This window comes from Capsella rubella, unplaced genomic scaffold (assembly GCF_000375325.1).
Source record: "Capsella rubella cultivar Monte Gargano unplaced genomic scaffold, Caprub1_0 scaffold_5, whole genome shotgun sequence".
In the NCBI taxonomy this organism is placed as follows: domain Eukaryota; kingdom Viridiplantae; phylum Streptophyta; class Magnoliopsida; order Brassicales; family Brassicaceae; genus Capsella; species Capsella rubella.
The window spans coordinates 13331954-13355943 of record NW_006238919.1 but is presented as its reverse complement, the minus strand read 5'-3'; the positions used below and the strand labels follow the sequence as shown (position 1 = coordinate 13355943).

The following is a 23990-nucleotide window of genomic DNA, read 5'->3' as shown; positions in this document are numbered from 1 at the left end:
CTCAGGTAATTCTTGAACTAAGTGTGCTGGTAGCTTATTACTATATAAGAATGGGTTGGGGGGGGGAAACATGTCCACCTGTGTAACCTAGATTGATCTTCATGACAATACAAAGGAAAAGATAAACCGTAGGAATATGATAGTGGAAAGAAGTGACTATACATTGAAAGGGAATCAGAGTCTTTTTGGCCATACTTGGTGTTGAATCATACTTGTGCATTTTCTCCCTGTGTTTTGATTGCACATTGTACTTGATCATGACTTACTTGTATATATATGTTATCTGCCATGCAATCTGCAGAGACACAAACGTTTGAAGAAAGTATTTGTTGTTCTCCACGAAGAATTGAAGGTGAGTTACAAACCATAGTTTTGGTTTTAAACATTTTCCTCTGCGTTCTTATGTTAGCTTGTACTAGTATTAACAACAAGATATGATTACCGTCTTGCAGCAACTGAAACAAAAAATGAAAGACTACGCATCATCTCATGGAAAAGACTGATGGAGATGGGACCAAAATTCTTTGGATCTCACAATACTCAGAGGTGAAACGAGGAGGTGTTTGGTATTCTCCTTCTTTGAATTCATCTTGTTGACTGAAAAGAGTTCATAAAATAATTTTGACTTGATTTTCTTTTTTTTTATTTTCAATTCACTTTTATGTTTATTTTTATAAGTTTTAAATGTAAAAGTTATTTATTTAATTTTAACAATCAAAAATATGTTTTATATTATTATATTATTAAAATTTTAAGAGTCTAGAGATTCAACCAATAATCAACTCTATATTTGAAGTTCTTAATTTAACAGTTTACATTATTAATATATTAAACATCCCCTAAGAGCCATCTTTGGGGTTATGCCCATAATGATGCTCTAAGAACCTTGGATATGTAATATGTTTTAAAAAATATGAGTAGAGATGATAAGGTCACATGGATACACACTGACATCATCATCATAGAGACTTTCATCTTTTCATATAAGTATATATACCACCTGGCCACGACTGATCCTCTTTCCAATGTCTCCAACATCCTATACATCACGTGCTTTTCATTATTTCTTTCTCATTTTCCCCCATCAATGGTGTATCTCTCTCTCTCTCTTTACTAGAGTATTATTACTTGGAGCACCACATTCGTCCAGCTCATGACGAACGAACGAACGAACGAACGAACCAATTCCCCTTACGATGATGAGAGAAACTATCTAACACACAATTGTGTTTATCCCAGGCAATCCAATGACACCTTCACTTTTACGTAATTTTCACCAACTTTGGGAAATAAACGAAAACCCATATACTATATATATATATATGGACTTCTTATAGTCAAAATATATGTATTCTATATCTATAATACACAAGAGACTGATAGGTGATGTTAATTTAATAAGAGTAGGTACGGTTGCATAGTATTCCCTGTGTCATTTCTTAAATAAAATAAAATTAATTGCATTAGTAATAGTAGATTTCAAAAATTCTCACCCGTATATATATTTTATATAAAAAAATTCTACAATGGAAGAAAGCTTTGACCATCGAACCAAACTATACTTCGAAACTTGGTCAAGATCCTACTAAATTAATTAAATTAGTCCATCAGTTGACAAACGAATTAAAATCAACGACGACGACGACCCATCTATCCAATTATTAAAACTACTAGTTAATTAATTTTTATCAACAAATTCTATTTAATCTTACTGATTTTTTTCTTTTCTTTTTGGTCAACATTTAATCTTACTGATTAATCCATTACCAATGCCAAACTTTGTAGATAAGGATTCCTCCGACTATTAAATTCTTGTGTCAGCGGACTCAGACTCGTTTATTCATTTTAATCTCACAAATCTACGATGATCTTCCCTTACAATATTACATTATCCGATTAGTGTTCATATATTTGTCACACTAACACTTCTATAATGAAAACAAATGGTAATTAATCTCACACTGAAATTTGATTTTTTATATTCGATGATTAAAGCCTTTTTTGCACAGAAATAAAGAGAAGAAAGTATGATAAACTGAGGAAAAGAGACGAATATTTAAAAGTGACCAAAATAATTCGTAAAGTGGAATTAAAAATCTTACATATTATATACAATCAAAAAATTCCCGGTTAACAACTGATTGCATCGTATTTTATTGGAATCGGTTGGTTAAAACCGGTCCTAGATAACAAGCTCCCAACAGCGGCAAGATCTCGGCAGAAAACTCCTTGGAACGCGTTTGAATTTCCCGGTTTAGTTTCTTTAAAACCGGTTCTCTTAACTGAACCGGACTTTTGAACCGGTTCATGTTCTTCAACCGTTTTCGTTGGCGTTGGCGTTGGCGTAGGCGTTTGCGTTTGCGTTTGAGTCAACGCCACCATCTTCTTCCTCTGTTCCTCCTCTGCTATCGTTGCCGTCAAAGCTGAATAACCTCTCTGAATCAACCGGTAAAGCAACAAAGAAGACATCTTCGCTCGGTCTTTAACGGAACTAATCTCGTTCTGATCGAAGAAGTCGCAACGTTCGATGAATGCTAAAGCTTTGTCAGGTTTATGCCTGAGACAGAGCAAGAGGTTGGCTCTATCAAGCTCCGATCTTGTGCATCCGCGTCTAACTCCGATCAATCCGTAATAATCGACGTTCCCGATTTCACCATTAGCGATTTTGGCTTTAAGTTTATTCGATTTCGTAGTCAATACGCATAGCTTCCCAGGAATCTCTCTGTACTTCACGTTGTGTCGTTTCCACGGTGGTCCGGGAAGTTTCCGATCACGTAAGATGGTGTTGTAGAGAATCTTCAAGTGCTCTAAGTCGTGAAGTGAATCCGGAAGACACCGAACTGTCTCTAAAAGCGTGGCTCTAGTCTCCAACGCGTGGATGCACGACGGCTCTAGAGCTAAGGTTTTGTTACAATCCGCGATGGCTTCTGCGATTTTTCCGGCGGATTTATAAGCGGCGGCGCGTTGCATATAGCAATCGGCGAGGAATGCTTGCGGAGCAGGGCGACGACGACCGTCGACGATTTTGGAGAAGTGACGTATCGAGTCGGAGAAAAGTCCGGCGTCAAAGGCGGCGAATCCGGCGGCGCGACGACGGAGGAGATTTTTAGTGTGGGCGAGAAGGTTAGTGACGGTCTCGCATTCGGTGAGTTTGCGTGGAGGATAAGCATAAGAGGACGACGAAGGTGATTCGGAGAGGAGGATGGAGACGCTATCATCCGACCAGCTTACACTCTGACGGCGGAACTCGGCGGTTGCGAGGCGTTTCCCGGTTTGGAGAAGAACCATTGCGTCTTCCATCAATCCTAGGTGGCAACAAGCTTGTCCTAAAACAACGTATCTGAAATTTCCAACAACAAAACAAATAACAATTAATTAGTACTTATTATTTTCAAAACTACACTCAGATTGGTCTTTAAAAAACAAGGAAACATTAAATCTAATTTTAAACCCGAATTTTTTTTTAGTTTTTCTTGGCGTTAATACAAGTTATACACGGCTATATCATCACATAAAAATGCAATTCGAAAAGAATAATTCAGTAATATGTTCCTAAAGATAAAAATAAAAAACTTTAATTTAATGAAAAGGATGAAATAAAAAATGGAAAAAAAGGAAATTACCTCCATTGTTTATCTTTATTGCGGTTTTTAGAAATGCCTGCCATAAGTTTCTTTTTCAAGTCAGAAACAGAGAAGCACTTAAAGGAGGAGTCACGGCGAGGAGGGGAGTCGGAGAGAAGTTTCCGGGAGAGCTGAGCGGAGGAGGAAGAGTAAGAACCGTCGTAGGAACCGGATCCATCTTCCTCGTTGTTCATCATGGCAAGCTTGAGGCTTGGAATATAATCTTGAAGCAAATCAACGACATCCTTGTAGCGACGAAGAAAGAGCAAAGATCTGGCTTTGAGTTCTAACGCAGTTTCAGAAATCGGAGATATCGATAACGCCGCGTCTAGTAGATGGATGGCTGAAGCAACGTCGTTTTGCTCCTCGCTCGCTATTAAAGACCTTGCGTCCTTAATGTACTTATCAACAATCTGAAATCATTTTAGGAAGAAAAAAAAGGTTATGTCTTTTGAGTGAATGATCGATACCAAATTAATTTACAGAGAATATCAAGAAACTGAAGAAAGATTAGTGATTTGGGAGGGTTTTGGTTTACCTTCTTGTGAGTGAACCACCAATGCTTCTTGTCGCCGTCAAGAACAGGATGAACCGCCATTTGTAGCAGAGAGTTGTGTAGGAAAGGGTCTTCTGATATATGATCGCTGAATGGATCAAAGGGACTACCCAAAAACTAGAATTTTAACTTTTTGTGTTTTTTACTCTTTCCTCAAAATTCTTTGCTTCTTCTACTCCAAGATTTGAGAAAAGAAGAGAGCAAGTGTTTTTTATAAAGACACAGAGAGAGAGAGAGAGATAAGGAAACAGAGGAGTCTAGAAGAGAGAGAGCGCGATGACAGCTTTGACCTGAGAGAAAAGTTGTGATCCTCCAACTTAATAGCTGGCACCTCCCCTTTTATATTTATTCTCTGTTTTAATTAGGGTGTGTTGGCAAACTAATACGTTTTTGAAACATAATTATAAATATAGTACATTTACTATTTACAATTAGCAAAATAGTACAATTTTACTATTTCAGATATCTGTACAGACAAACAACTGTACAATAACATATTATTGTACATCAAATATTTGTACAAAGAGAAACAACTACGTATAAACATATTTACACATAAACAAATATACATATATAGACCAGAATATATATGTACACATACAATTATACGTATATATAGACCGCTGTACGGATGATTTTCCGTACATCGCCACACAACTGTACATAAGGTTAGCTGGACGTATCAAAATTTGTTTGAAAAATATATGAAATTATTTTTTTAAAAATGCATATCAAATTATAGAGAAAAAAATACAGATTTTTGTGTAACTGAAATTTTATAGAAAACAAATATATTTTGATGAATATTTTTAGTTATTAGATTTAAGGGGTTTTTTAATATTGTCTAAATAGTGTCCAAATAGTAAAAATGTATTAGTTTGCTAATAATGAATAGTAAATGTACTACTTCTACAATTATGTTTCAAAAATGTACTAAAAACCCAATTAATCCTTTTAATTATGTGTGTGTATTTGATATATATGTATATATATATATATATTCTTTTGCTGTAACTAAAGTTTATCAATCTTCTGTATGTGTGTGTGTATATATATATATATCTTAGAATCATATCTTTACACTTAATCTTATTAGCTAATTCTCGTGTACATATCTTTCAATCATATCTGATATCTCTTGTAATTACTATTAACCTTATTAGATAGCCTCCCTCATGCATCTATAATGTACAATCTTCATGGATAACAACAATACATTATTTTCCTAACTATATAATAAGTCTCTTGAATGAATGTAATGTATCTACTTAGGCAAGTAATTTCAATAAAGGTTTTGGTTTCGTAGATTTATAATTGATGTATGTTTTATATATTGCAATGACTCTTGAGTCGCGCATTTGTAACATGTTTAAACATGATGCTTTTTTTTCAAGTATTACTAAACTGAGATAGTTTTACCGATAAAGCTAGGATTACAAAACTTTCAAAACACTTGATTAAAATAGTATTTTTGTAGTTTATACATCATTGTAATTTTGTCATATTCTGAAAATTCGTCATTGGATGACGAATGATTGCATTATTTCATCACCCATCACTCGGGTAATCATGTTCAATTATTTCTTAATTCTTACTATATACCTCAACTTTTATTTTCTTCATTAGGTTCTCTGGGCTATCATTCTTTGCCAAAAATGAGAATTTTAGAATGAGGCCTATATAATAGTATTTGGGATATCATAATGAGATGCTCGGCCATGCCAAGAATTTCTTAGAGCTTCGAAAGATTTACACACGAGTTTCAATTTTATTTCTAGATGCTACTTCTTTCAAATGATGGATATTTTAAGGGTTTTCCGATTTTATACCGTCGTGATATTATGTAATTAATTTAATCGGGGCACGTCTTGTGATTAATGTGTCTAATAAAACAGCAAAATATTGCAAAACATCTATAAGTTTGCATGGTCTAAAACTCAATGCACTGTCGACATGTATGTAGCACTATCGCACATATGGTCTAATTATTTTGTTTTCTTTTCAAGGAAGATAAATATCCAACCCTATTTCCATAGGATTCTTTAAATAAACAAAGATTATATAGCAAGGGATGGTTAGCCTTTATGATTGGGAACTGTATATAACAGCAATAATAATAATAATGCAGCTCAGAAAATGATTATATTATAGGTACAACTTCCTTCTACATTTTATTTTTTTTGGACTTATAGGCAATGTATGTTTATTGGCTACAATTTATAGCCTTTCTAGTTAATATCATTTACCGATAAATAATATCCATCTTTATTCTTTAATCTAAAAAATAAGTTTAAAATACAGTTTTTCCCTCAAAATAATATGTTTTTATGATAAAATAAACAAAAAACATAAGATTTTTGATATTTTGATTGGAAATTTAACTAGTTGAGAAGTATTAGTTAGTATCGATAGAGTGTATTAAAAGATTCGCTGATATAAACGACACAGCGTGCCCATTGGTTGGGACAATAATGCCAGGATGGCTTGATCGAGAGTTAACACAAACGCTAGAAAGAAGACGATTACGTGTTGTTGTTACTTAGTAGTCCTACATAATATTTGTATGCTAACTACTAATTAAATACTAAGTGTAATTTAAAAGTGAGGGTCTACTTAAGAGGGCAACTGTCCCCATTCTATAAACATGTTAGCCTCTTAAGTGGCATCCCATGACGGCGTTTATTTATCATACTCTCAAATACACTCTCTTTATTCTTTTATGTATATACAATACATTCGCAAATTTATGTGTGTTTAGTTTCTAAACATTTTACTATATGTTTACCATACTAGTATCTTGCAAGTTATATGAATGTCCAACATCTAAAACCCCAAATTAATCGAAAATTTTGATATTTATAGTATTGAGACCCAAGAGTAAGATTTCTGCAAGTGTCCGTCCATATATATTGTACACAATAAGTCTTTCGACCATTGCGACATGCATCATTGCATTGTTGTTGTATATGACTCTAGATCTCTCTCTATCTATAATCTATGGCGACTTTTACCGAGACATGGGTTTGTTTTATACATATAGAAGAACCACATAATTAAGCGTCAAAGTTGGCGCAGATATTAAGATAGGAATCTAATACTGCTAAAGTATATGAATTTATAAGATTAAGAAATGAATATTATCGAAAATACTACCACTAGTTGCATAGTTAACGTCATTACTAATTTGAAAGTTGCTGAGTAGTAAAAAATAATAAGAGAATATTGCGTTGGGCAAATAAAACCCCAATCATCTAGTTTTCCTCAAATTCATACGATAGAGACCTCTTTTTGGATCCAAAAAGCTTTGGGTTTTGTACCAAACCAAACAACTGAAACCAATCAAATAAAAAGTCAGATAGATCAGAGGAAGGCACGTGTTCTTTGGCTTGGATGATCACGTGGGAATGAGTGATCCATGTGCTTCCCTTTACCCCAAAATCCATTAGCTTAATACGTACTTCTTTGTAAAATTTCTATCTTCCTTTTTCTTCATGTTAATCAAGTTTAACCGATAGCTAGCTGATTCGTTCGTTTCTATTTGGATTTTTCCCATTCGAGCAGAAACTTCAAATTACATATATGTTTTGGTTATATCTTCATATATTTATATATATGTTCAAAATATTCACATGGGAAAGAGGAGAAGCAGTCTCTCTAGCTCGGCTGTGCTTTGCTGAAAGTGGCGAATAATAAAAAAGAGAAACCAATCAACAAATTTTGTGTAACAAAAGAATCGATCCAAAGATGACATTTTTAATAGAAATAATTGCTTTGCTTTCAAAAAAACTGTTTATTGTTTTCAACTTTTGGTCACGTGGAAAAGAATCATTCCAAAGAATAAATTCTGGGAAAAAGATATAAGAACCCATACATAATATATTCCACAGTCCATAAACATATATATACTTTAGCTGCAACAATTCGAGTCACAAAATCTAATCTATTAGCCTTATTGCGTTGCCACTACTAGTCGAGCTTCTCCAAGCGGCTGAGTCCGAGGACGCATTGTGATTGGTGCTCAAATGCATGTGTTTCTTTCGTAAAACTATTACTATTCTCCACTCTCTCTCTTTCTCTATTTTGAACTAAAACAAATTCATAGTTATCCACGGCATTTGTTTGTGTTCATTTCACGATACCTAGAAAGAAGATAAACAGACATAATGATAAGTTCACAAAGAGACATAACACATGTAAAACAACAATACATACGTACACTCATGATTATTGGTACATCTAAGCGTCAAATTGATTGGTCTTCAATGTAGGACATTGTGATTGTTAAATGTCAAGCTCCATTCACATGGGTTTTTTTTTCTTTCTACATTACATTATTAAAGCAAAAGTCTTCTTCATCTTTCTTAGTTTTCATAAAAAGCTAAGAGACAGCCATTGCTAAAGCCCCACTCAGCTGCACAGTCACAGACAAATGGGTTCGCACTTTTCATAGGATTCAAGTTTGGTCTCTTGTATTCACTTTCATTATTACTAATTTAAAAGTCGTTTAAAATAGAAATCTTGTTGTATACACACACACACACAAAAATATACAATAATATACATACTTTTCACATATTTCATTCTACATCGCGAATCGAAATCATACATTATAGATATATCATAACAAGTCGATACCACTCACATTTGATATAGGATAAGACTTATATTGTCATCTAGTCGATATACTGAGAAACCCATTTGAATCCTTCACCGTAACCCATCTTTCTGACAATGCTGCACATGAACACCTCAAGGGGGCGAACATTTGTTCCTGCTAAATTCACTTTCCCTTTCCCCGTGGTGAAATTGCTGAGGCCTAGATGATAACGCAGCTCGTCTTCTGATGCAGCATATGGAATGTCGATTTTGTTTCCAAGGATGAGGAAAGGGACATTTGCTAGGGATTCATCTGAAAGAAGCGCATCAAGCTCTTTCTTTGATTCTGCAAACCTCTCTTTGTCATATGCATCAACTAGGTATACCACTGCATCTACCTATTAGTAACAGAGACAAAAAAAAAAAAAAATGTTACAAACTTGAAGATACCAGAATCATCAAAATGTTACAAACTTGGAATCACCAGTCACCAGAATGTCAAGAGACCTCATGCTGAGAAGCAAAGATTACTACTCTATAGATACGTTATCATCCAGTTTTCCATCTCCACAATGTCCACATACCAATCAATCATCATGTCATTTAAAACTATATCATCTAGAGATTTCAAACAACCATTTGTAAACTTGTTTTTGCAACAGCTTTGCAATCAAAACCGTACAACCAAAAAAAGGACTGATACAGCAACTAGTGGTTAGCTCATTGGCTACAGAAGAGAGTAAGGAGGTCACAACAAGCTTACTATATACATATATAAACAGCCAAATGTGTAATCACATGCTGCAACACCATGAAGATTCATATAGATTAGTTATCCTCCAAAGTTCAAGTTTGAGTTAATCTTCTACACACAGCCAACCACCCTGTCGTTTCAAGCTATCATTGTCGATTTCACTTGAGCTCTATCATGTCAAGCTATTGTTTCTTAATCACAGGGAAGATTGTAAGAACATCGGAAACGTTACCTAATAGCGTCTACTTAGTGAGATAGATTCAGCTTAGAGACTACATATATAAGTAGCGAGAAGACTTGGCAAATTGATTGACCTAAAACACCGAACAATCATGTAAACAACTGCGATCGCAAAGGAGATCAAACCTTAGCATAATAGTCCTTCCAGACTCTACGAGCAATCTGATGACCTCCCAAATCGAAGGCTTTGAACTTGATTTTGCCGATGCTAAGCTCTTCCGATGTCGGATGCTGTGTCGGCTGATGCTGGACCAGTCTCTGAAACCCAAATCAAACGATAGCCTATGGCTCAAACTCTGAACTAGAATCAGCGCTAAGTAACAGAAGCCAGCGATTACTGATATCTGATTCGAAGAAAACGAACCTCGTCCTTTAACATGTGAAGCAAGGTGGTCTTGCCGGCGTTGTCGAGACCGAGAAACAGAATCTTCGCCTCCTTCTGCCACAATCCGAGAGTTGCCAGAACTCCATAGAACCAATCGACCAGGAACATCGCTTCGACGCTTCTTCTTCTTCTTCTTCTTCTTCTCTCGACGAGCAAGGGGGAAGACAACTTCTACACAGATTCGCGTTTCGTACAACGGCGTCGTTTGGTTGGTTCTAGCAAACTATTTGTAAATAATATATACTATATAGTCTCGGCTTCTTGGGGCCTTTGTATGAACCCATCCAAACAATTGGGTTTTTAGTTGGCGCAGACGAAAAATAAAACGGCGTCGTTTGCGTATGAGTGCGTTGACTTATGAGTTGACTTATTAATAGTAACATGTGACTTGTGGGTGTATGAAGGGAGTCGGGTATAGAACAATTAGTTACTATTTTTAGTATTAATATGTGAATTGCAAATATGTCCGGCAAAATTTTATGAAATCTGTTTTATTTTTTCATCATAGTGTCATGTTTATATATTATTGCATACGAAGATTGATTGAAATGTTACATCAATTACTATCAAACATACACAAATATACAGAGACATATGATGATGATGATAAGGTTATCAATTATCTTGAGGTTGCTTCTTAACGATAATCACAGGACACCTGACTCGTTTGGCGCAATACTCGCTCACACTCCCTAACAATGCCCTATCAATGAAACATACACCAAACCATATCAAATATCCCATTAAATGATCGAAATATTTTTGTGTGTCTCTTATAAAAAGAATATTGAAGCCTTAATTACCTTTTGAAGAAGCCATAGTCATGTGTCCCCATCACTAACATATCAGCTTTAAGTTTCTGAACTGCGTTGCATATAACTTCTTTTGCATCTCCTCTTCCAACTCGTCTCTCTATATTAATCTGCACATTATTATTATTAAATAACACATTAGTCAAATTTCACTATTTAATAATGAATGAGTCAGTTTCTAAATATATGATCATAGGACAAAGTGATGGAAAAAAATCTACAGAAATAAGTTAACTTACTTCGGACTCAAAATCTTGGTAGACGGTTCGAGATCGAGCCATGACTGATTCAACGAGCTCGTGTTCATATTTCATCAAGGCTGCAACCGGATCTCCGGTCACTATAAACCCTAAAAATCAACCAAACAAAATCTTTATACTAAGCCAAAACGGTTTATATATATGTAAGGATAGTTAGTAAAAAAAGATATGACGAGAAAGACAAACCTGCGGCATCGATGGAAGAGTAAACGGGAAGAGGAGGCTTGACGTAGAGGAGGATGAGGGTATTGTTGGAACCATAGGGAAAAAGATTGTCAAGACTCCATGAAAGAGCTTCCATGCTCTCTTCGCTTTCGTCCACTGCTACTACTATCTTTCTCTCCTTCGTTTCCTCCATTTCTTTCGAAAAAAACAGTTTTTGTTTGCTTGCAGTAGTTATTACAAGACAAGAAGAAGAAATATCTAATGATCGAAGAAGGAAAGGCTTTTTGATGGAAGAAGAGATTGCGATTGTGTTTTCTATTTATACAAGTACCTAGCTAGGTAAAACCCACTTGATTTCCCTGTTTTTTGGAACTAAGTGTTTTTGTTTATTCTAGATATTTGCAGAGACACTATCTCTTGTCTAGTTTTTACATTTGACAAATTCTTTGGTGATTAAACTTCTTAATGTTAATGTAAAGATAAGATATAAAACCCCAACCCACATATGAATATATATATATATATATATCTATATATATAAAGTTAACTTTTTCTCTCTTCTCATGATGCCACATAAGCATCCACCTAAGCCACATTTTTTTACATTAAAATAAATTTAAAACATTCATTTAGTGCATATTTATGCTACTTATTTAATTAATAGAAAATTTATATAAATAAAAATAAATTATGTAAATAAATGAAATGTTAAATAAGAAATACTTTCATTTTTTATTAGTTAGTGGTAATACTATAATTCAACTTTCATTTTAAATCGATCATAGTTTAAAATTTTAAATGTGTTACTGAGTTTAAGAATGTAAGTAAATTTTAAATTTATGATAGAATAAAAACAAAATTTATGTAGTTGTATATATAAAATTTTAAAGGGGAAAATAAAATTGAAAGTGAAATATTAGTTTATAACATGATTAAAAAGAAAATGTTTTTAATCCAAATTTAAATACTGAAAGATAATAATTCAAGAGAAAATAACTATAATATGTTTTGAAAATCAATTAAAAAGAAATAAAATATCACAATATGAATAAAAAATTAACAAAAAAATATAAACCTCCCGCGCGCAGCGCGGGTCAACTGCTAGTATATATATATATATATGTCATATGATATGATTACAAATACAAAAGGACTCTCGTTTTTATCTCAGATGTGAGTCTTATCTACAATTTATGTTTTGTGTAGTTATTATGGGCATGGCTATTGGATTTCATGCTTTTCAACATCAATTGTCCTTCATATATTATCCCTTTTTTTTTTTTTTTACATCAATCCCTTTAATAGTTAATATTGATGATTGATGTTTACACTGATTGACTAATTATGAACTTCAGTTTTGTAATATCCAGAAACGTCTACAAAAGATAACGTAAGGGTAGAGAAATGTATGATTGAAGCAAATAAATCTGAAAATTATTGGTCCCCTCAAAAAAATAGAAGAAGAAAAAAACTTGAGAAAATATGACGACCCTAAAACGAAGATAAGATGCATACAGATACCTTCCAACTCAAAGACAAAATCTGACACCTTTCCTTATCTATTTCACTTTCAGCGTTGGCGCCTTAATGTTTGCTCCTTGTGACCCAAAAAGGTTTATATAATATGAACACGTAACCGAACTAATGGGCCTTTAATGGGTCAACTGAATTCCCAATCAAACTAAGGCCCATATTAGAGGCCTCTGGTCTGATTGATTTTTGCTCCGCCGTTAATCACCAACTTCGCTTAATCGCCGTCGAGCTTCTACGGCTGCTGCTGCGCCATGGCTTTGAGAAGAAGCTCCATTAAGACTCCTCGTAGCTTTCAACGGCTTCGTTTCCCCTTCATCTGCTCTTCTTCATTCAACTCCGATGAATTCATTTCTGGTCAAAGTCGCGTAATCGACGGGAGAGGAGAAGAGGGAGTTCGGTTTTCCGGTGCTAGCTCTTTTCCCTTCTCTCGTCTGTCTCATTCTTATATAATATATCATCCTCCATTGCCACACTCCTCTACAGTAGTGCTTGACGCGGGTCTTGGTTTTAGAGGTTTCTCTAGTTGTAGTTCTGATGTTAGTGATGGATGTGATGACGAAATTGAATCTGGAGACGATAATGATGAAATTGGGGTCAGTTGTGTTGTTGGGTCAAGTAGTACTAATCTCGAAGAAGTAGAGAGAGTCTGCAAAGTGATTGATGAATTGTTTGCGTTGGATAGAAACATGGAAGCTGTTCTTGATGAAATGAAGGTTGGTTTATCTCACGATCTGGTTGTAGAGGTTTTAGAACGGTTCCGTCATGCTAGGAAACCTGCCTTTAGGTTCTTCTGTTGGGCTGCAGAGAAGCCAGGGTTTGCTCATGATTCAAGAACTTACAACTCCATGATGAGTATTTTGGCAAAGACTAGACAGTTCGAAACGATGATTTCGGTTCTTGAAGAGATGGGTACGAAAGGTTTATTGACTATGGATACATTCACTATAGCCATGAAAGCTTTCGCTGCTGCGAAAGAGAGGAAGAAGGCTGTTGGTATCTTTGAGCTGATGAAGAAGTACAAGTTTAAAATTGGTGTCGAAACGATTAATTGTTTGCTTGATAGTCTTGGGAGGGCTAAGCTTGGAAAAGAAGCTCAGGTTCTGTTTGATAAGCTAAAAGAGAGGTTCACCCCTAATATGATGACTTACACTGTTCTACTCAATGGTTGGTGCCGCGTGAGGAACTTGATGGAAGCAGCTAGAATCTGGAACGATATGATTGATCAGGGCTTGAAACCTGACATTGTAGCTCACAATGTTATGCTCGAGGGTTTGTTGAGGAGCAGAAAAAAATCTGATGCAATCAAATTGTTCCATGTTATGAAATCCAAGGGACCTTGCCCCAATGTCCGTAGCTATACCATAATGATCCGTGACTTCTGCAAACAGTCGGGCATGGAAACTGCCATTGAGTACTTCGATGACATGATTGATTCCGGGCTGCAACCAGATGCTGCGGTTTACACGTGTCTGATCACAGGATTCGGGACTCAGAAGAAGCTCGATACGGTTTACGAACTGCTCAAGGAGATGCAAGTAAAGGGATATCCTCCGGATGGCAAAACGTACAATGCGCTGATCAAACTGATGGCGAACCAGAAAATGCCGGAACACGCCACAAGGATCTACAACAAGATGATCCAGAACGAAATTGAGCCATCAATACACACATTCAACATGATAATGAAATCTTACTTCATGGCGAGAAACTACGCGATGGGGAGAGCAGTTTGGGACGAGATGATCAAGAAAGGGATTTGTCCTGACGATAACTCCTACACAGTTTTGATCAGAGGGCTTATAGGTGAAGGGAAGTCCAGAGAGGCATGTAGATACTTAGAGGAGATGCTTGACAAAGGAATGAAAACCCCTTTGATTGATTATAATAAGTTTGCTGCTGATTTCTACAGAGGGGGACAACCAGAGATATTTGAGGAATTGGCACAGAGAGCTAAGTTCTCTGGTAAGTTTGCTGCTGCAGAGATCTTTGCGAGATGGGGTCAGATGACCAGAAGGAAATTCAAACAGAGATACATGGAAGATTGATGACTCGGGGCGGTTAACTGGATCTTTCAACTCACTCATTTGGAGAAAGCTTGTGCTCATTGGTAGATTGTTCTACTTGAGCTCATCTGCAAATTACTGGGGTTTTGAGCCAGAAATCTTACTTCAATCAAGTAACCTGACTTCACTTCTTCACATTAAAACCAAAAAAAAAACCTGACTTCACTTGCACAGCTTGGACTTAACTGATCACATTTGGGTTTGCTTGAAGCCAACAGTTGAGGTTCTAATTCCTCGAGAAGCATCAGGAAGCCAACATTCAAATAGTGTCCCAAACATGTCTCTGCTTTTTGTATTGTAACATAGGTGAAATGCTTTGCTAAAAAAAATAACAATTCAGCGATTTGCCAATATTAATTGTTGCTCACCTGTTCGATTTAACAAACACATGTATGGGTTACTTACAAAGTCCAAGCCTCAAACATGTCTCTGCTCTTTCTACTGTAACATTTGTCTGAAACAATAATTACATTATCTGTTATTTCATTGTAATATCTTTACGACAGTGGGTTTATAGTTTGCAGAGGTCTTATTTAACTTTCAAAACACATATACATACATAAAGGAACATGCGTATGTGTCTAAATGTACACTATTTAGTGAAAGCATTTTAGCAAAACTGACTATTATTTTCAGGTGCAGCAAGGAAAACAAAGACATCTTTAATGGTCTGGCATCCTTTTATAATGTAAGTATCTCAAATCTTGTAATAACATGGAAGTATAGTGAAAGATGCTGGATTTAGCACATTTGGCAAAAATACTATTAATGATAAAACATTTTAACTCTCAAACATAAAGAAACTGAAGCAGCATTAGCAAGTTTGAGAGTGAAAGGAACTTAACGAGAATAAAGAGGTGCTTCATTGATCTATGGAGTTTTGCTAGCTTCAGCGTCCTTGTTTCTCCAGGGATTAAGAGCTTCTCTCATGGCTTGAGCTTCAGGAGAATTTTCCCAGGCCCGTTTCTCTGCTTCTATTACAGTAACCTTGTCGTCTGCAAGTTTCCGAAATAAAACAATTTCATCAAAAAGCTTTCACAAAAAAAAGCCCAAACCAGTGTAGTGTTGTAGAACCCAACACAACCACACAAGAAAGTAAGAAACTTCAACATCAATAAGCTTGAAACTCCCGAGAAACCAGAAAATTGTTAAACATATCTATCCAAGAGTTTCCAAAAATCGTTGAAATGAAACCGTTCACAGAAACCATTGCAATCAATTGTTGTTTGTTCGGAAGGAAAACAAAACCCCTAAAATTCCGATCTAAAATTAAAAAGCAAGAAAGAAGAGAAAAAATGGGAATTATACAGAAACCAGTCTTGATCATGAAGAGCTCCATGCCTCCGCCTATAATAGCCGATCCGATCGCTATCTTCAAATACCAATCCAAAAACCTCGTCTTCATCATCCTCCTCTCTCTTTCTATTTTACTTTTCGCATAAATTTCAAAATCTCCTGAGGATAATACTTTCCCGATGAAGCAAAGCCTCGAGGATTTTTTAATTTCTGCCCGGAAGGGTTTTAGTTCTCTCACTGTGGTCGTAATTTAATTTACTCTGATGTCCTTCTTCTTCTTCTTCTTCTTCTTCTTCTTCTTCTTCTACATTTAACTAACGTGTCAATTAGCATCCGTGTTAAAAACATCAAAACGCTGTCGTCTCATGCTTTGGTTATGTGGTCGGTTTGGGCAAACCAGTTCAGGCAGGACAAAAAAAATAAAAATTCAACTGGCGGTTAAGTTTACGAACAGGAAGCGGCAAAACGAAACCAGGGAACGCACGTGGCAAGTTTTCATTGGATTAATCCATATATATGCATTGTGGTCCTGCGCATGGAGGATTGTCCCAGATTACGAAAGAGGTTAACTGGGGAGGGGCTAGGGTTTGAAGATTACACTGAAGATTACACTCTAGGGTTTGCTAAAGTATGGATCGAATCAGCAATCTTCCAGACGAGATCGTTTTCCAAATCGGGTCCTTTCTCTCGGCGAAGGAGGCTGCGTTCACGACGGTTCTTTCTAAGCGATGGCATCATCTGTTCACCATCGTACCAGATCTTCATTTTGATGGTTCTGTCAAGGATGGAGAAAGTCTTACGGATTTTGTGGACAGAGTATTAGCTCTTCCAGCCACTTGTCGTGTTAACAAGTTCTCTCTAAACTGGTGGTTTGATGAGGATACCGAGCCTGCTCAGTATGATCGTATCAACCGTTGTCTACGCCATGTGCTCAAGCGAGGTGTCATGGTTCTTACACTGCGGATAAATGGCGTAGAAGCTTATACACTGCCTTCTGAAGTTTTCACTTGCGAGACAGTTACTAAACTGTCACTAGGGTGCCATTTTGCTATTGACAGTCTCCCTCAGAATGCCCTCCTTACAGGGCTCAAGACTCTCTCTCTTTCTTACGTTCGGTTCTATGAGTTTGGTCGTTGTGCGTTCAAAGCGCTTCTTGCTGCGGCTCCGGTGCTCGAGGAATTAACCATATCTGGTGTCAACTGGCAACTTTGGAAATGGTCTCGCACTGTGTCTAGTTCGAGCCTTAAGAGACTTACTATAATGCGTAACGAGTGGGATTCTTTTGATGGTTCTGATTTTAAGAGTATTAGTTTCAATACTCCGGGTCTTGCCTACTTATATTACTCTGATTATGTTCCAAGAGAGTATCTATATGTTAATTTCGACTCCCTTGTTGAAGCTACTCTCTATCTTTGTCCGGAAGAAAACTATATGTGGGGGGAAGGGGATGAGAAACGCTTTCGTCCAATGAATCTGCTCAATGGGCTAAAGAATGTTGAGATTCTCAACTTGTACACCATTATGACTGCAAAGGTAACTGTACTCTATTTGGAAAATATTGCTAGGTGTAATTCTTATGCTGTCTTTGATTGGTTTTCTTATGTTTCAGATGTTTTATGTCTTCCGTGAAGCACTCCCCGTGTTTGAAAAGCTGTCTTCTTTATATGTTAGCCTTTCTAACTTCTGTTGGTCTCCTATGCCAATGCTGATCACGAAATCTCCTAATCTAAAGACGCTTGAGATCAACGTATGACTGCAACACCGAAAATAACTTTTAGATACTCATGAGTTAATCTTGAATCTCAATCTCTTCCGTCTTGTTTCAGGGTCCCTTACACAATAAGAATTTCTATTACTGCGAAGAAGACTCTGTTTGCGAGTGCGTGTCAGAGTACTCATTCTTTTTGTCGTGCCCTTTGGAGGTCGTAGAGATAAATGATTACTATGGTTCTCCGGTAGAATTGATACAAATGAAACATTTCTTGGAGAAACTGTCATGTCTTAAGCTGGTGAAGGTTCATTCTCAAGCAACAGGTAAATATAAGGTGAAACTCATAGGAGATCTGCAAAGGCTATCCAGAGCTTCGTCTCAGTGCAAATTTGAGATCGTTTCCTAGATTCGCTTAAGGGTCTGTTGGTTGATTTGGCAAAATTACTACAAACTTTGGTTTGCATAGCGCTTTGTGTTTTATGCTTTTTTCCCCCTTCTCATCTCAAAGTTATTTGCTTAAGTTTGTGTCCTTTTCTTTTTCTTTGAAATAACAATTTTTTCAGTTTGGTAGCTTTTTTTTTTTTTTTTGGACAAACAGTTTGGTAGCTTTTTCTTTTTATGTTCTACCAAATAATTAGAAATTTCCTTCCACCAAAAAACCAAAAATAATTAGAAATTTAAACGGAATGTGAACCGGAATTTGGATTGGGAGGGAATGATTACAGCTGGCGTAAAATGATTGGCTGAAAAGCTATTGTATCGGAGCATATAAAAAGAGCAAAATTGATTGAAAAAAAAAAAAAAATCCAAACTTTCTTTGCTCGTGTCGTCGTCTTCCTCTCTTTTCTCTGCTTTCAAGAAAATGACTCCGCTCTAATTCTTCGTCAAATTCTCTTTGAAGATTCAGTTTTGCTTCTCGAGTGCGAAGAATTTATCGAATTTAGTCATCTTCTATCACGCTTCGGTTTTCTTGTGAAAAAGTATGGATAGGATCAGTGATTTACCAGATGAACTTATTTTCCAAGTAATCTCTGTCCTTTCGGCAAAAGATGCTGCGTGCTTGAAGTGTGCTTCCAAGAGATGGAATAATCTCGTCACCCTCTTAACGACTGATGTTTTTGTTGATTCCTCCTCTTCGTCTGCCATTAGTGAAAGTCTCAAAGAAGTCGCTCGAAATGCCAGTCACCGTATGAGGAGATGCTCTCTAAAGCTGCGTTCTTTGGATTTTTCTCAGTTCACTCTTCTCAACGATTGTTTACGCAATGTGTTCAACTGTGGTGTCTTGGATCTTGAACTGTACATCAGTGTCCAAGGAGATTACTCACTGCCTTTTCAGATCTTCACTTGCAAGACCGTTGTGAAACTGAAACTCGGGTCTGGTTTTGTTATCGGCATCCTCCCTCAGAATGCTTTGCTTCCTTCTCTCAAAACTCTACTTCTTGATTCAGTTCGGTTTGATGGTCTTGATGGATGTGCCTTCCAAAGGCTTCTTTCTGCTTGTCCTGTGCTTGAGGAGTTAGTCATTGATGGATTTAACTGTGAGTTTTGGAAATGGTCTCGCACTGTGTATAGTTTGACGCTTAAGAGGCTTACTATAAGGCGTAGTAGGTATTCAGAACATTATGAAGACTATGAGTTTAAGGGAATTAGTTTTGATACTCCCAGCCTTGCCTACTTAGAATACTCTGATTATATTCATGACGAGTTTCCAGTTGTTAATCTCGACTCCCTTGTTGAAGCGAAGCTCAATTTTAATCTGATGACTTTTTGGAATAATACCAATCCAACGAACCTGTTCAAGGGGTTGAAAAACGTTCAGATTCTGCGTTTAGACTTTATTGACACAGCGCTGGCAAGTGTTCTCTACTGATTTTTTCCTTACTCTTTTAATAAGTTTCTGCAGCTTAACAAATAGTATAACGTAGGGAACCATTCATCACAATTTTGCTAGACATTGGAACGTTTACTAAAGTTTTGAGCCATATGTTGCCCGTTGATGACTGACTTGTTGATTTTTATTATGTTCCAGCTGTTCGAGGCCTGCAGGGAAGCAGCCACAGAAACAGTGTTTGAAAACATGACTCATTTATATATGCCAACTGAAGCAGATGTCTGCTGGCATACTCTAAAACGTTTTGTTAAGAAATCTCCAAATCTGAAGACTCTCACCATTGAGGTATGACCAAAAAGTTCATTGAACAAACCATATACTATGGTCAAACCCTTATAAGGTACTCATCAAGTCTCTTTTTCAGGATTTGCACTATGCTTGTCAAGACTATCGGGATTTAGAATCTGTTTGCGAATGCTTGGAGGACTATTCTTTCCTTTTGTCCTGCCCTATTGAGATCCTGAAGATAACTAATTTCAGAGGAGAGATCGGAGAAATGGTGCAACTAAAGCATGTCTTGGAGAATTTGCAGTGTCTGGTACTGTTGGAAATTCACGTTGAGGAAAGAAATGACAAAAAGGTGCAGATCTTGGCGGATCTCTTAATGCTTCCGAGAGCTTCATCCAAATGCAAAGTCCAGGTCACGTTCGATTGAACAAACTAGAGTATGTTTGCTTCACACATGAACTCGTAGATCTGATAAAAAGAAACAGACGTGGTTCCTGTTGGTTGACATGAGAAGTGTTATTTGTTTTGCATCTTTCCTACATGATATTGTTCTGAATCGAACAGTTTTCTGTCTTTTTTTTTCATCTCTGACTAGTTGTTTTTGTGCCTCAAACACTCGACTTTGTAGGAGAGAGGTTACGCTACATTATGTCTATTGTTGCCAAGAGAGATAATTTCTCAGATATTTTGCAATGTCCATTAAATAAGAGGAATCAAAGGCCAGTCATTCGAGCTAACATCCGAACTCTTGTGTTTAGGATTAAAAAGCTTTTAAAAATCGTGTACGTCTCACTGATGTATGTATGTAGTAGATATGATCATCATCACGCCATCTATATGGTTGACTTAAAACGCTATATATCCTCAGATTTGACTTTGGTTTGAGTGAGCGGTTTGGGTTGTCATGTTTGAAAACTGGTCCAAATCAAATCATATGTTTTTGTTTGTTTGATTTGGGGTCAAATCCAAAGCAAATCAATTTAGGGCTTAGGGTTAGGGTTTGAAGATTAGAAGAGAGTTGTTTTACCGGAGAGGTAGTGTTCTCTAGGGTTTACGAAAGCATGATAGGATCAGCAACCTACCAGACCAGATTATTTGCCATATATCGGGTCCGTTTGTTTGAAAACCTGTTTGGCTGTTTCATCATGAGACTGAGAGACTGTTCAGAATCAGAACACAACGTGACGTTTTTCAAATTCACCTTGGTTGTTGTCGTTTTTACTTTTTAGTCGAGTAAGTAAGAGAGATGCTAAGCCCATCATATCAACTAAGCCTATTACAAAAAGCCCATGAGATAACTTCCGAACTCTGTCTGTGTGTTTGTCGGTAAAATGATGTAACCATCGCGTCATCATTTTTAATTTGTTTCTGACCAAAGAGAGCCGCATATGATTTTTTTTAATAGACACACATCTGGTAGCTAGGCTTTCGTTATAATTAATGGTCGTTTTTGGGTTTTTACGCTTATGAACTGTGTGTTAGACATCGCTTTCGTGAAGGAAATATTCAAAAGTTGAGAATATATAACTCATATTATTCAGAATATACATACACATTTGATATTTCTCTTAGGGGAGGAGGCATCTTGGTGGAATATTCCATCCGTGAAGAGACGGAGAAACTTCCCTTTTAACAACAACAAAACGTGCTCCCCTTTATAAAATTCCAGCTGGCGTCACAGCTGGCGTCAGTCTCCAATTTAATTTTAAAAAATAAAAAGATTAGCCAAAAGTTATTATCTTCCATTTAATTGTATTAAAAAATAAAGAAAAAACCTTGGCCAGCTCATCATCATCTTCGCCTTTAAAAGGATAGCTTGGGACTACTTCATCGCCTTCTTTCGTTTGGCCTTTGAATCTCATATCAAAGCTTTTTTGCGTTTATCTTCTTGTCGATTCAGCTAAGTATTCGATTGCTCCGTTCCTTGCTTCTAAGATAATTCATCTCCTTTCTTTGATTCTTATCCCTCTCTTCTGTCCTCAGATCTAGATCTAGATCTCTTAGGTTATTATTATTATTATTTTTTCTCGTCGGGTAATTTGGCTGGGGATTGTTCTGATATAGGGTTTGGTTTTGGGAATTTTGAAAAAAAGAATATAGGAATGAATCTATGAGCTACTCAATCCTGTTTCGTCGGATTCGAATTCTACACTCTTTCTCCGTCGTTTATCTCTACTACACCTACGTTTTCTCATGAAGTAATCGCTCTCCATCTCATCTTTTTGTTTTTCGTTCCAATTTTCGTTTTGATCTAACTTTATTCTTTCATAGATTAGTAATCTCGGGAGTTTTGAGTAAGAATTTGGGGGGTTTTTATAGGACGAAAGATATCTAGAAGAAGAAGAAGAAGAATATTTTATTGTAATTTTTTAATTTTGGGTGAGAAAAAAAAAGTCAACGAAATGGGGTCGTTGCAAAGGCAAACAAGTCCTGAATCCGATAATGATCCGAGGTACGCCTCTGTGACGGATGAGAGGAAGAGGAAGAGAATGATCTCTAACAGAGAATCAGCTCGCCGGTCAAGGATGAGGAAGCAGAAGCAGCTTGGTGATCTCATCAACGAAGTCACTGTTCTCAAGAACGACAACGCTAAAATCACTGACCAGGTTGATGAAGCTTCTAAGAAATACGCTGAAATGGAGTCTAAGAACAATGTCTTGAGAGCTCAGGCTTTGGAGTTGACGGACAGGTTGAGATCGTTGAACTCTGTCCTTGAGATGGTCGAAGAGATTAGTGGTCAGGCTTTGGATATTCCTGAGATCCCTGAATCTATGCAGAACCCTTGGCAGATGCCTTGCCCTATGCAACCGATCAGGGCTTCTGCTGATATGTTTGATTGCTGAGGAATGATTCCGGATCCAAAGTAGCATTGAGATCGAGTCTTTGGTCTGATTACTCTTGTTGGTTTTTCTTTTCTTTTCTTGTGATGGTTCCGAGTTTTGTAACAATTAGTGTGTCATTGGTGAATGAGTCTTGTGTTGTGTTGGTGGATCATGTCCGTCAGCACAATCTTGATAAGTACCTTCTGTCTCTGGTTTCTGCTGTTTCAGTTTGTCCGGTCTTTGTTTGGTTTTAGCCCTAGTCCTCTAGTCATGTGCCGTCTTGTCATGTAATTGGTGGCTAATGTATTTCTTATTGAATTCAAGCTTACTTATTGGTCTCTGCGCTTTGCCTCTATTGAGATTCTGTCCTTTGTATTCGTATGTGGAACACCAAATTACAATGTTTTTAGAGCTAAATTAAGTCTTAATAAGACATCATCCTTATTACATTACATCTGCCAAATTGACAAATCGACCGGAACAAAGATTTTGTAATAAAGGAATCCTGAACATGATCTGGATTACCTCCTTTAGTTGTCGTAAGTACGGCACTCATTGGTCTCAGGATTGTCTTTGCAGTATTCCTCCAAAGGGTCCGAACCATCAGCTTTCTTCTTGTCTCTAGCATGGCTAGCTGCTGCGCTAAGCTCTTCAACCTCATCCCACGCAGCTACACACTCCCCGCTCTCAGGATCCCCCGCACAAGTCTCCTGAGCTTCCTTGATGCTTTTTTCCACTACATCCGATATTCCTCCTTCCGGTGCTGCCTTAACCGGACTAAATTTAACCATCCGGCTCGTTGTTCTTGACCCTAGGTTCCACGGATTGTTCAAACGGACCGGACCTGTAAGATGAACCGATCGATTCTCGCTGGTGAAGACGACACGTTGAGTTGCAATGTTAAGACTAGTAGCAATAGTTGCCATCTTTGGAAGGAGAAGTTACACACAGCCTTTGAATACTTTTCCTTGATAAAAAAGAAGATAATTCAGACAAAATGGGAGGGAATGAGATATATGAAGTGTGCGTGGATTTTAATTCTGTGAACCCCATTT

General features: G+C 36.8%; 9 protein-coding genes across 10 annotated transcripts; 4 read left to right on the top strand and 5 right to left on the bottom strand.

Annotated features, from left to right (window-relative positions):
- Positions 1 to 2031: 2031 nt before the first annotated feature.
- LOC17886127 lies at positions 2032 to 4362 on the bottom strand. Its single transcript, XM_006290774.2, has 3 exons — positions 4162 to 4362; positions 3624 to 4036; positions 2032 to 3340 (listed from the first exon to the last, which is right to left on the bottom strand). The coding sequence occupies exons 1-3, from the start codon at positions 4219 to 4221 to the stop codon at positions 2131 to 2133; spliced, it is 1683 nt and encodes a 560-aa protein (XP_006290836.1). The 5' UTR covers positions 4222 to 4362; the 3' UTR covers positions 2032 to 2130.
- Positions 4363 to 8682: 4320 nt separating this feature from the next.
- Positions 8683 to 10373, bottom strand: LOC17887548 (GTP-binding protein SAR1A). The gene is made up of 3 exons (XM_006292681.2): positions 10134 to 10373; positions 9896 to 10027; positions 8683 to 9173 (listed from the first exon to the last, which is right to left on the bottom strand). Exons 1-3 carry the CDS (start codon positions 10260 to 10262, stop codon positions 8853 to 8855), a joined length of 582 nt encoding a protein of 193 aa, XP_006292743.1. The 5' UTR covers positions 10263 to 10373; the 3' UTR covers positions 8683 to 8852.
- Positions 10374 to 10648: 275 nt separating this feature from the next.
- Positions 10649 to 11687, bottom strand: LOC17885591 (universal stress protein A-like protein). Its single transcript, XM_006292148.2, has 4 exons — positions 11413 to 11687; positions 11206 to 11315; positions 10958 to 11076; positions 10649 to 10857 (listed from the first exon to the last, which is right to left on the bottom strand). The coding sequence occupies exons 1-4, from the start codon at positions 11582 to 11584 to the stop codon at positions 10770 to 10772; spliced, it is 489 nt and encodes a 162-aa protein (XP_006292210.2). The 5' UTR covers positions 11585 to 11687; the 3' UTR covers positions 10649 to 10769.
- Positions 11688 to 13175: 1488 nt separating this feature from the next.
- On the top strand, positions 13176 to 15473 carry LOC17884912 (pentatricopeptide repeat-containing protein At3g62470, mitochondrial). Its single transcript, XM_006290249.2, has one exon. The coding sequence runs from the start codon at positions 13176 to 13178 to the stop codon at positions 14967 to 14969; it is 1794 nt and encodes a 597-aa protein (XP_006290311.1). The 3' UTR covers positions 14970 to 15473.
- LOC17884852 lies at positions 15163 to 16576 on the bottom strand. Of its 2 annotated transcripts, XR_002833751.1 has the most exons (4): positions 16296 to 16576; positions 15833 to 15982; positions 15356 to 15441; positions 15163 to 15270 (listed from the first exon to the last, which is right to left on the bottom strand). XR_002833751.1 is itself a non-coding variant. In XM_006290227.2 (3 exons), the coding sequence occupies exons 1-2, from the start codon at positions 16393 to 16395 to the stop codon at positions 15858 to 15860; spliced, it is 225 nt and encodes a 74-aa protein (XP_006290289.1). In that variant the 5' UTR covers positions 16396 to 16576; the 3' UTR covers positions 15246 to 15441; positions 15833 to 15857. The 2 variants fall into 2 exon arrangements, 1 of the variants encoding a protein (XP_006290289.1); XM_006290227.2 differs by having other exon boundaries at positions 15246 to 15441.
- A 260-nt stretch (positions 16577 to 16836) lies between these two features.
- On the top strand, positions 16837 to 18555 carry LOC17886184 (F-box/LRR-repeat protein At3g62440). The gene is made up of 3 exons (XM_006293043.2): positions 16837 to 17816; positions 17893 to 18030; positions 18110 to 18555. Exons 1-3 carry the CDS (start codon positions 16914 to 16916, stop codon positions 18398 to 18400), a joined length of 1332 nt encoding a protein of 443 aa, XP_006293105.1. The 5' UTR covers positions 16837 to 16913; the 3' UTR covers positions 18401 to 18555.
- Positions 18556 to 18976: 421 nt separating this feature from the next.
- Positions 18977 to 20540, top strand: LOC17887153 (F-box protein At3g62430). The gene is made up of 3 exons (XM_006291109.2): positions 18977 to 19846; positions 20024 to 20170; positions 20250 to 20540. The coding sequence occupies exons 1-3, from the start codon at positions 18977 to 18979 to the stop codon at positions 20538 to 20540; spliced, it is 1308 nt and encodes a 435-aa protein (XP_006291171.1).
- Positions 20541 to 21936: 1396 nt separating this feature from the next.
- Positions 21937 to 23273, top strand: LOC17885821 (bZIP transcription factor 53). The gene has a single exon (XM_023782287.1). The coding sequence runs from the start codon at positions 22516 to 22518 to the stop codon at positions 22954 to 22956; it is 441 nt and encodes a 146-aa protein (XP_023638055.1). The 5' UTR covers positions 21937 to 22515; the 3' UTR covers positions 22957 to 23273.
- Positions 23274 to 23290: 17 nt separating this feature from the next.
- On the bottom strand, positions 23291 to 23930 carry LOC17886655 (calvin cycle protein CP12-2, chloroplastic). Its single transcript, XM_006292711.2, has one exon. It carries the CDS (start codon positions 23859 to 23861, stop codon positions 23466 to 23468), a length of 396 nt encoding a protein of 131 aa, XP_006292773.1. The 5' UTR covers positions 23862 to 23930; the 3' UTR covers positions 23291 to 23465.
- Between the last annotated feature and the right edge of the window lie 60 nt (positions 23931 to 23990).

Coding starts and splice junctions, on each gene's coding strand:
- LOC17884852 (XM_006290227.2), bottom strand. CDS start 16,395: ATGATGAAGACGAGGTTTTTGGATTGGTATTTGAAGATAGCGATCGGA. Junction 15,983..16,295: donor CATGATCAAGACTGGTTTCT/GTATAATTCCCA, acceptor GGAAACTTGCAG/ACGACAAGGTTACTGTAATA.
- LOC17885821 (XM_023782287.1), top strand. CDS start 22,516: ATGGGGTCGTTGCAAAGGCAAACAAGTCCTGAATCCGATAATGATCCG.
- LOC17885591 (XM_006292148.2), bottom strand. CDS start 11,584: ATGGAGGAAACGAAGGAGAGAAAGATAGTAGTAGCAGTGGACGAAAGC. Junction 11,316..11,412: donor CTCTTCCATCGATGCCGCAG/GTTTGTCTTTCT, acceptor GTTGATTTTTAG/GGTTTATAGTGACCGGAGAT. Junction 10,858..10,957: donor GACTATGGCTTCTTCAAAAG/GTAATTAAGGCT, acceptor TTTCATTGATAG/GGCATTGTTAGGGAGTGTGA.
- LOC17887548 (XM_006292681.2), bottom strand. CDS start 10,262: ATGTTCCTGGTCGATTGGTTCTATGGAGTTCTGGCAACTCTCGGATTG. Junction 10,028..10,133: donor TTCACATGTTAAAGGACGAG/GTTCGTTTTCTT, acceptor TTTGGGTTTCAG/AGACTGGTCCAGCATCAGCC. Junction 9,174..9,895: donor GGAAGGACTATTATGCTAAG/GTTTGATCTCCT, acceptor TGTTACTAATAG/GTAGATGCAGTGGTATACCT.
- LOC17886184 (XM_006293043.2), top strand. CDS start 16,914: ATGGATCGAATCAGCAATCTTCCAGACGAGATCGTTTTCCAAATCGGG. Junction 17,817..17,892: donor ACACCATTATGACTGCAAAG/GTAACTGTACTC, acceptor CTTATGTTTCAG/ATGTTTTATGTCTTCCGTGA. Junction 18,031..18,109: donor TAAAGACGCTTGAGATCAAC/GTATGACTGCAA, acceptor GTCTTGTTTCAG/GGTCCCTTACACAATAAGAA.
- LOC17887153 (XM_006291109.2), top strand. CDS start 18,977: ATGGATAGGATCAGTGATTTACCAGATGAACTTATTTTCCAAGTAATC. Junction 19,847..20,023: donor ACTTTATTGACACAGCGCTG/GCAAGTGTTCTC, acceptor ATTATGTTCCAG/CTGTTCGAGGCCTGCAGGGA. Junction 20,171..20,249: donor TGAAGACTCTCACCATTGAG/GTATGACCAAAA, acceptor TCTCTTTTTCAG/GATTTGCACTATGCTTGTCA.
- LOC17886655 (XM_006292711.2), bottom strand. CDS start 23,861: ATGGCAACTATTGCTACTAGTCTTAACATTGCAACTCAACGTGTCGTC.
- LOC17886127 (XM_006290774.2), bottom strand. CDS start 4,221: ATGGCGGTTCATCCTGTTCTTGACGGCGACAAGAAGCATTGGTGGTTC. Junction 4,037..4,161: donor GGTGGTTCACTCACAAGAAG/GTAAACCAAAAC, acceptor AAATGATTTCAG/ATTGTTGATAAGTACATTAA. Junction 3,341..3,623: donor AATAAAGATAAACAATGGAG/GTAATTTCCTTT, acceptor TGGAAATTTCAG/ATACGTTGTTTTAGGACAAG.
- LOC17884912 (XM_006290249.2), top strand. CDS start 13,176: ATGGCTTTGAGAAGAAGCTCCATTAAGACTCCTCGTAGCTTTCAACGG.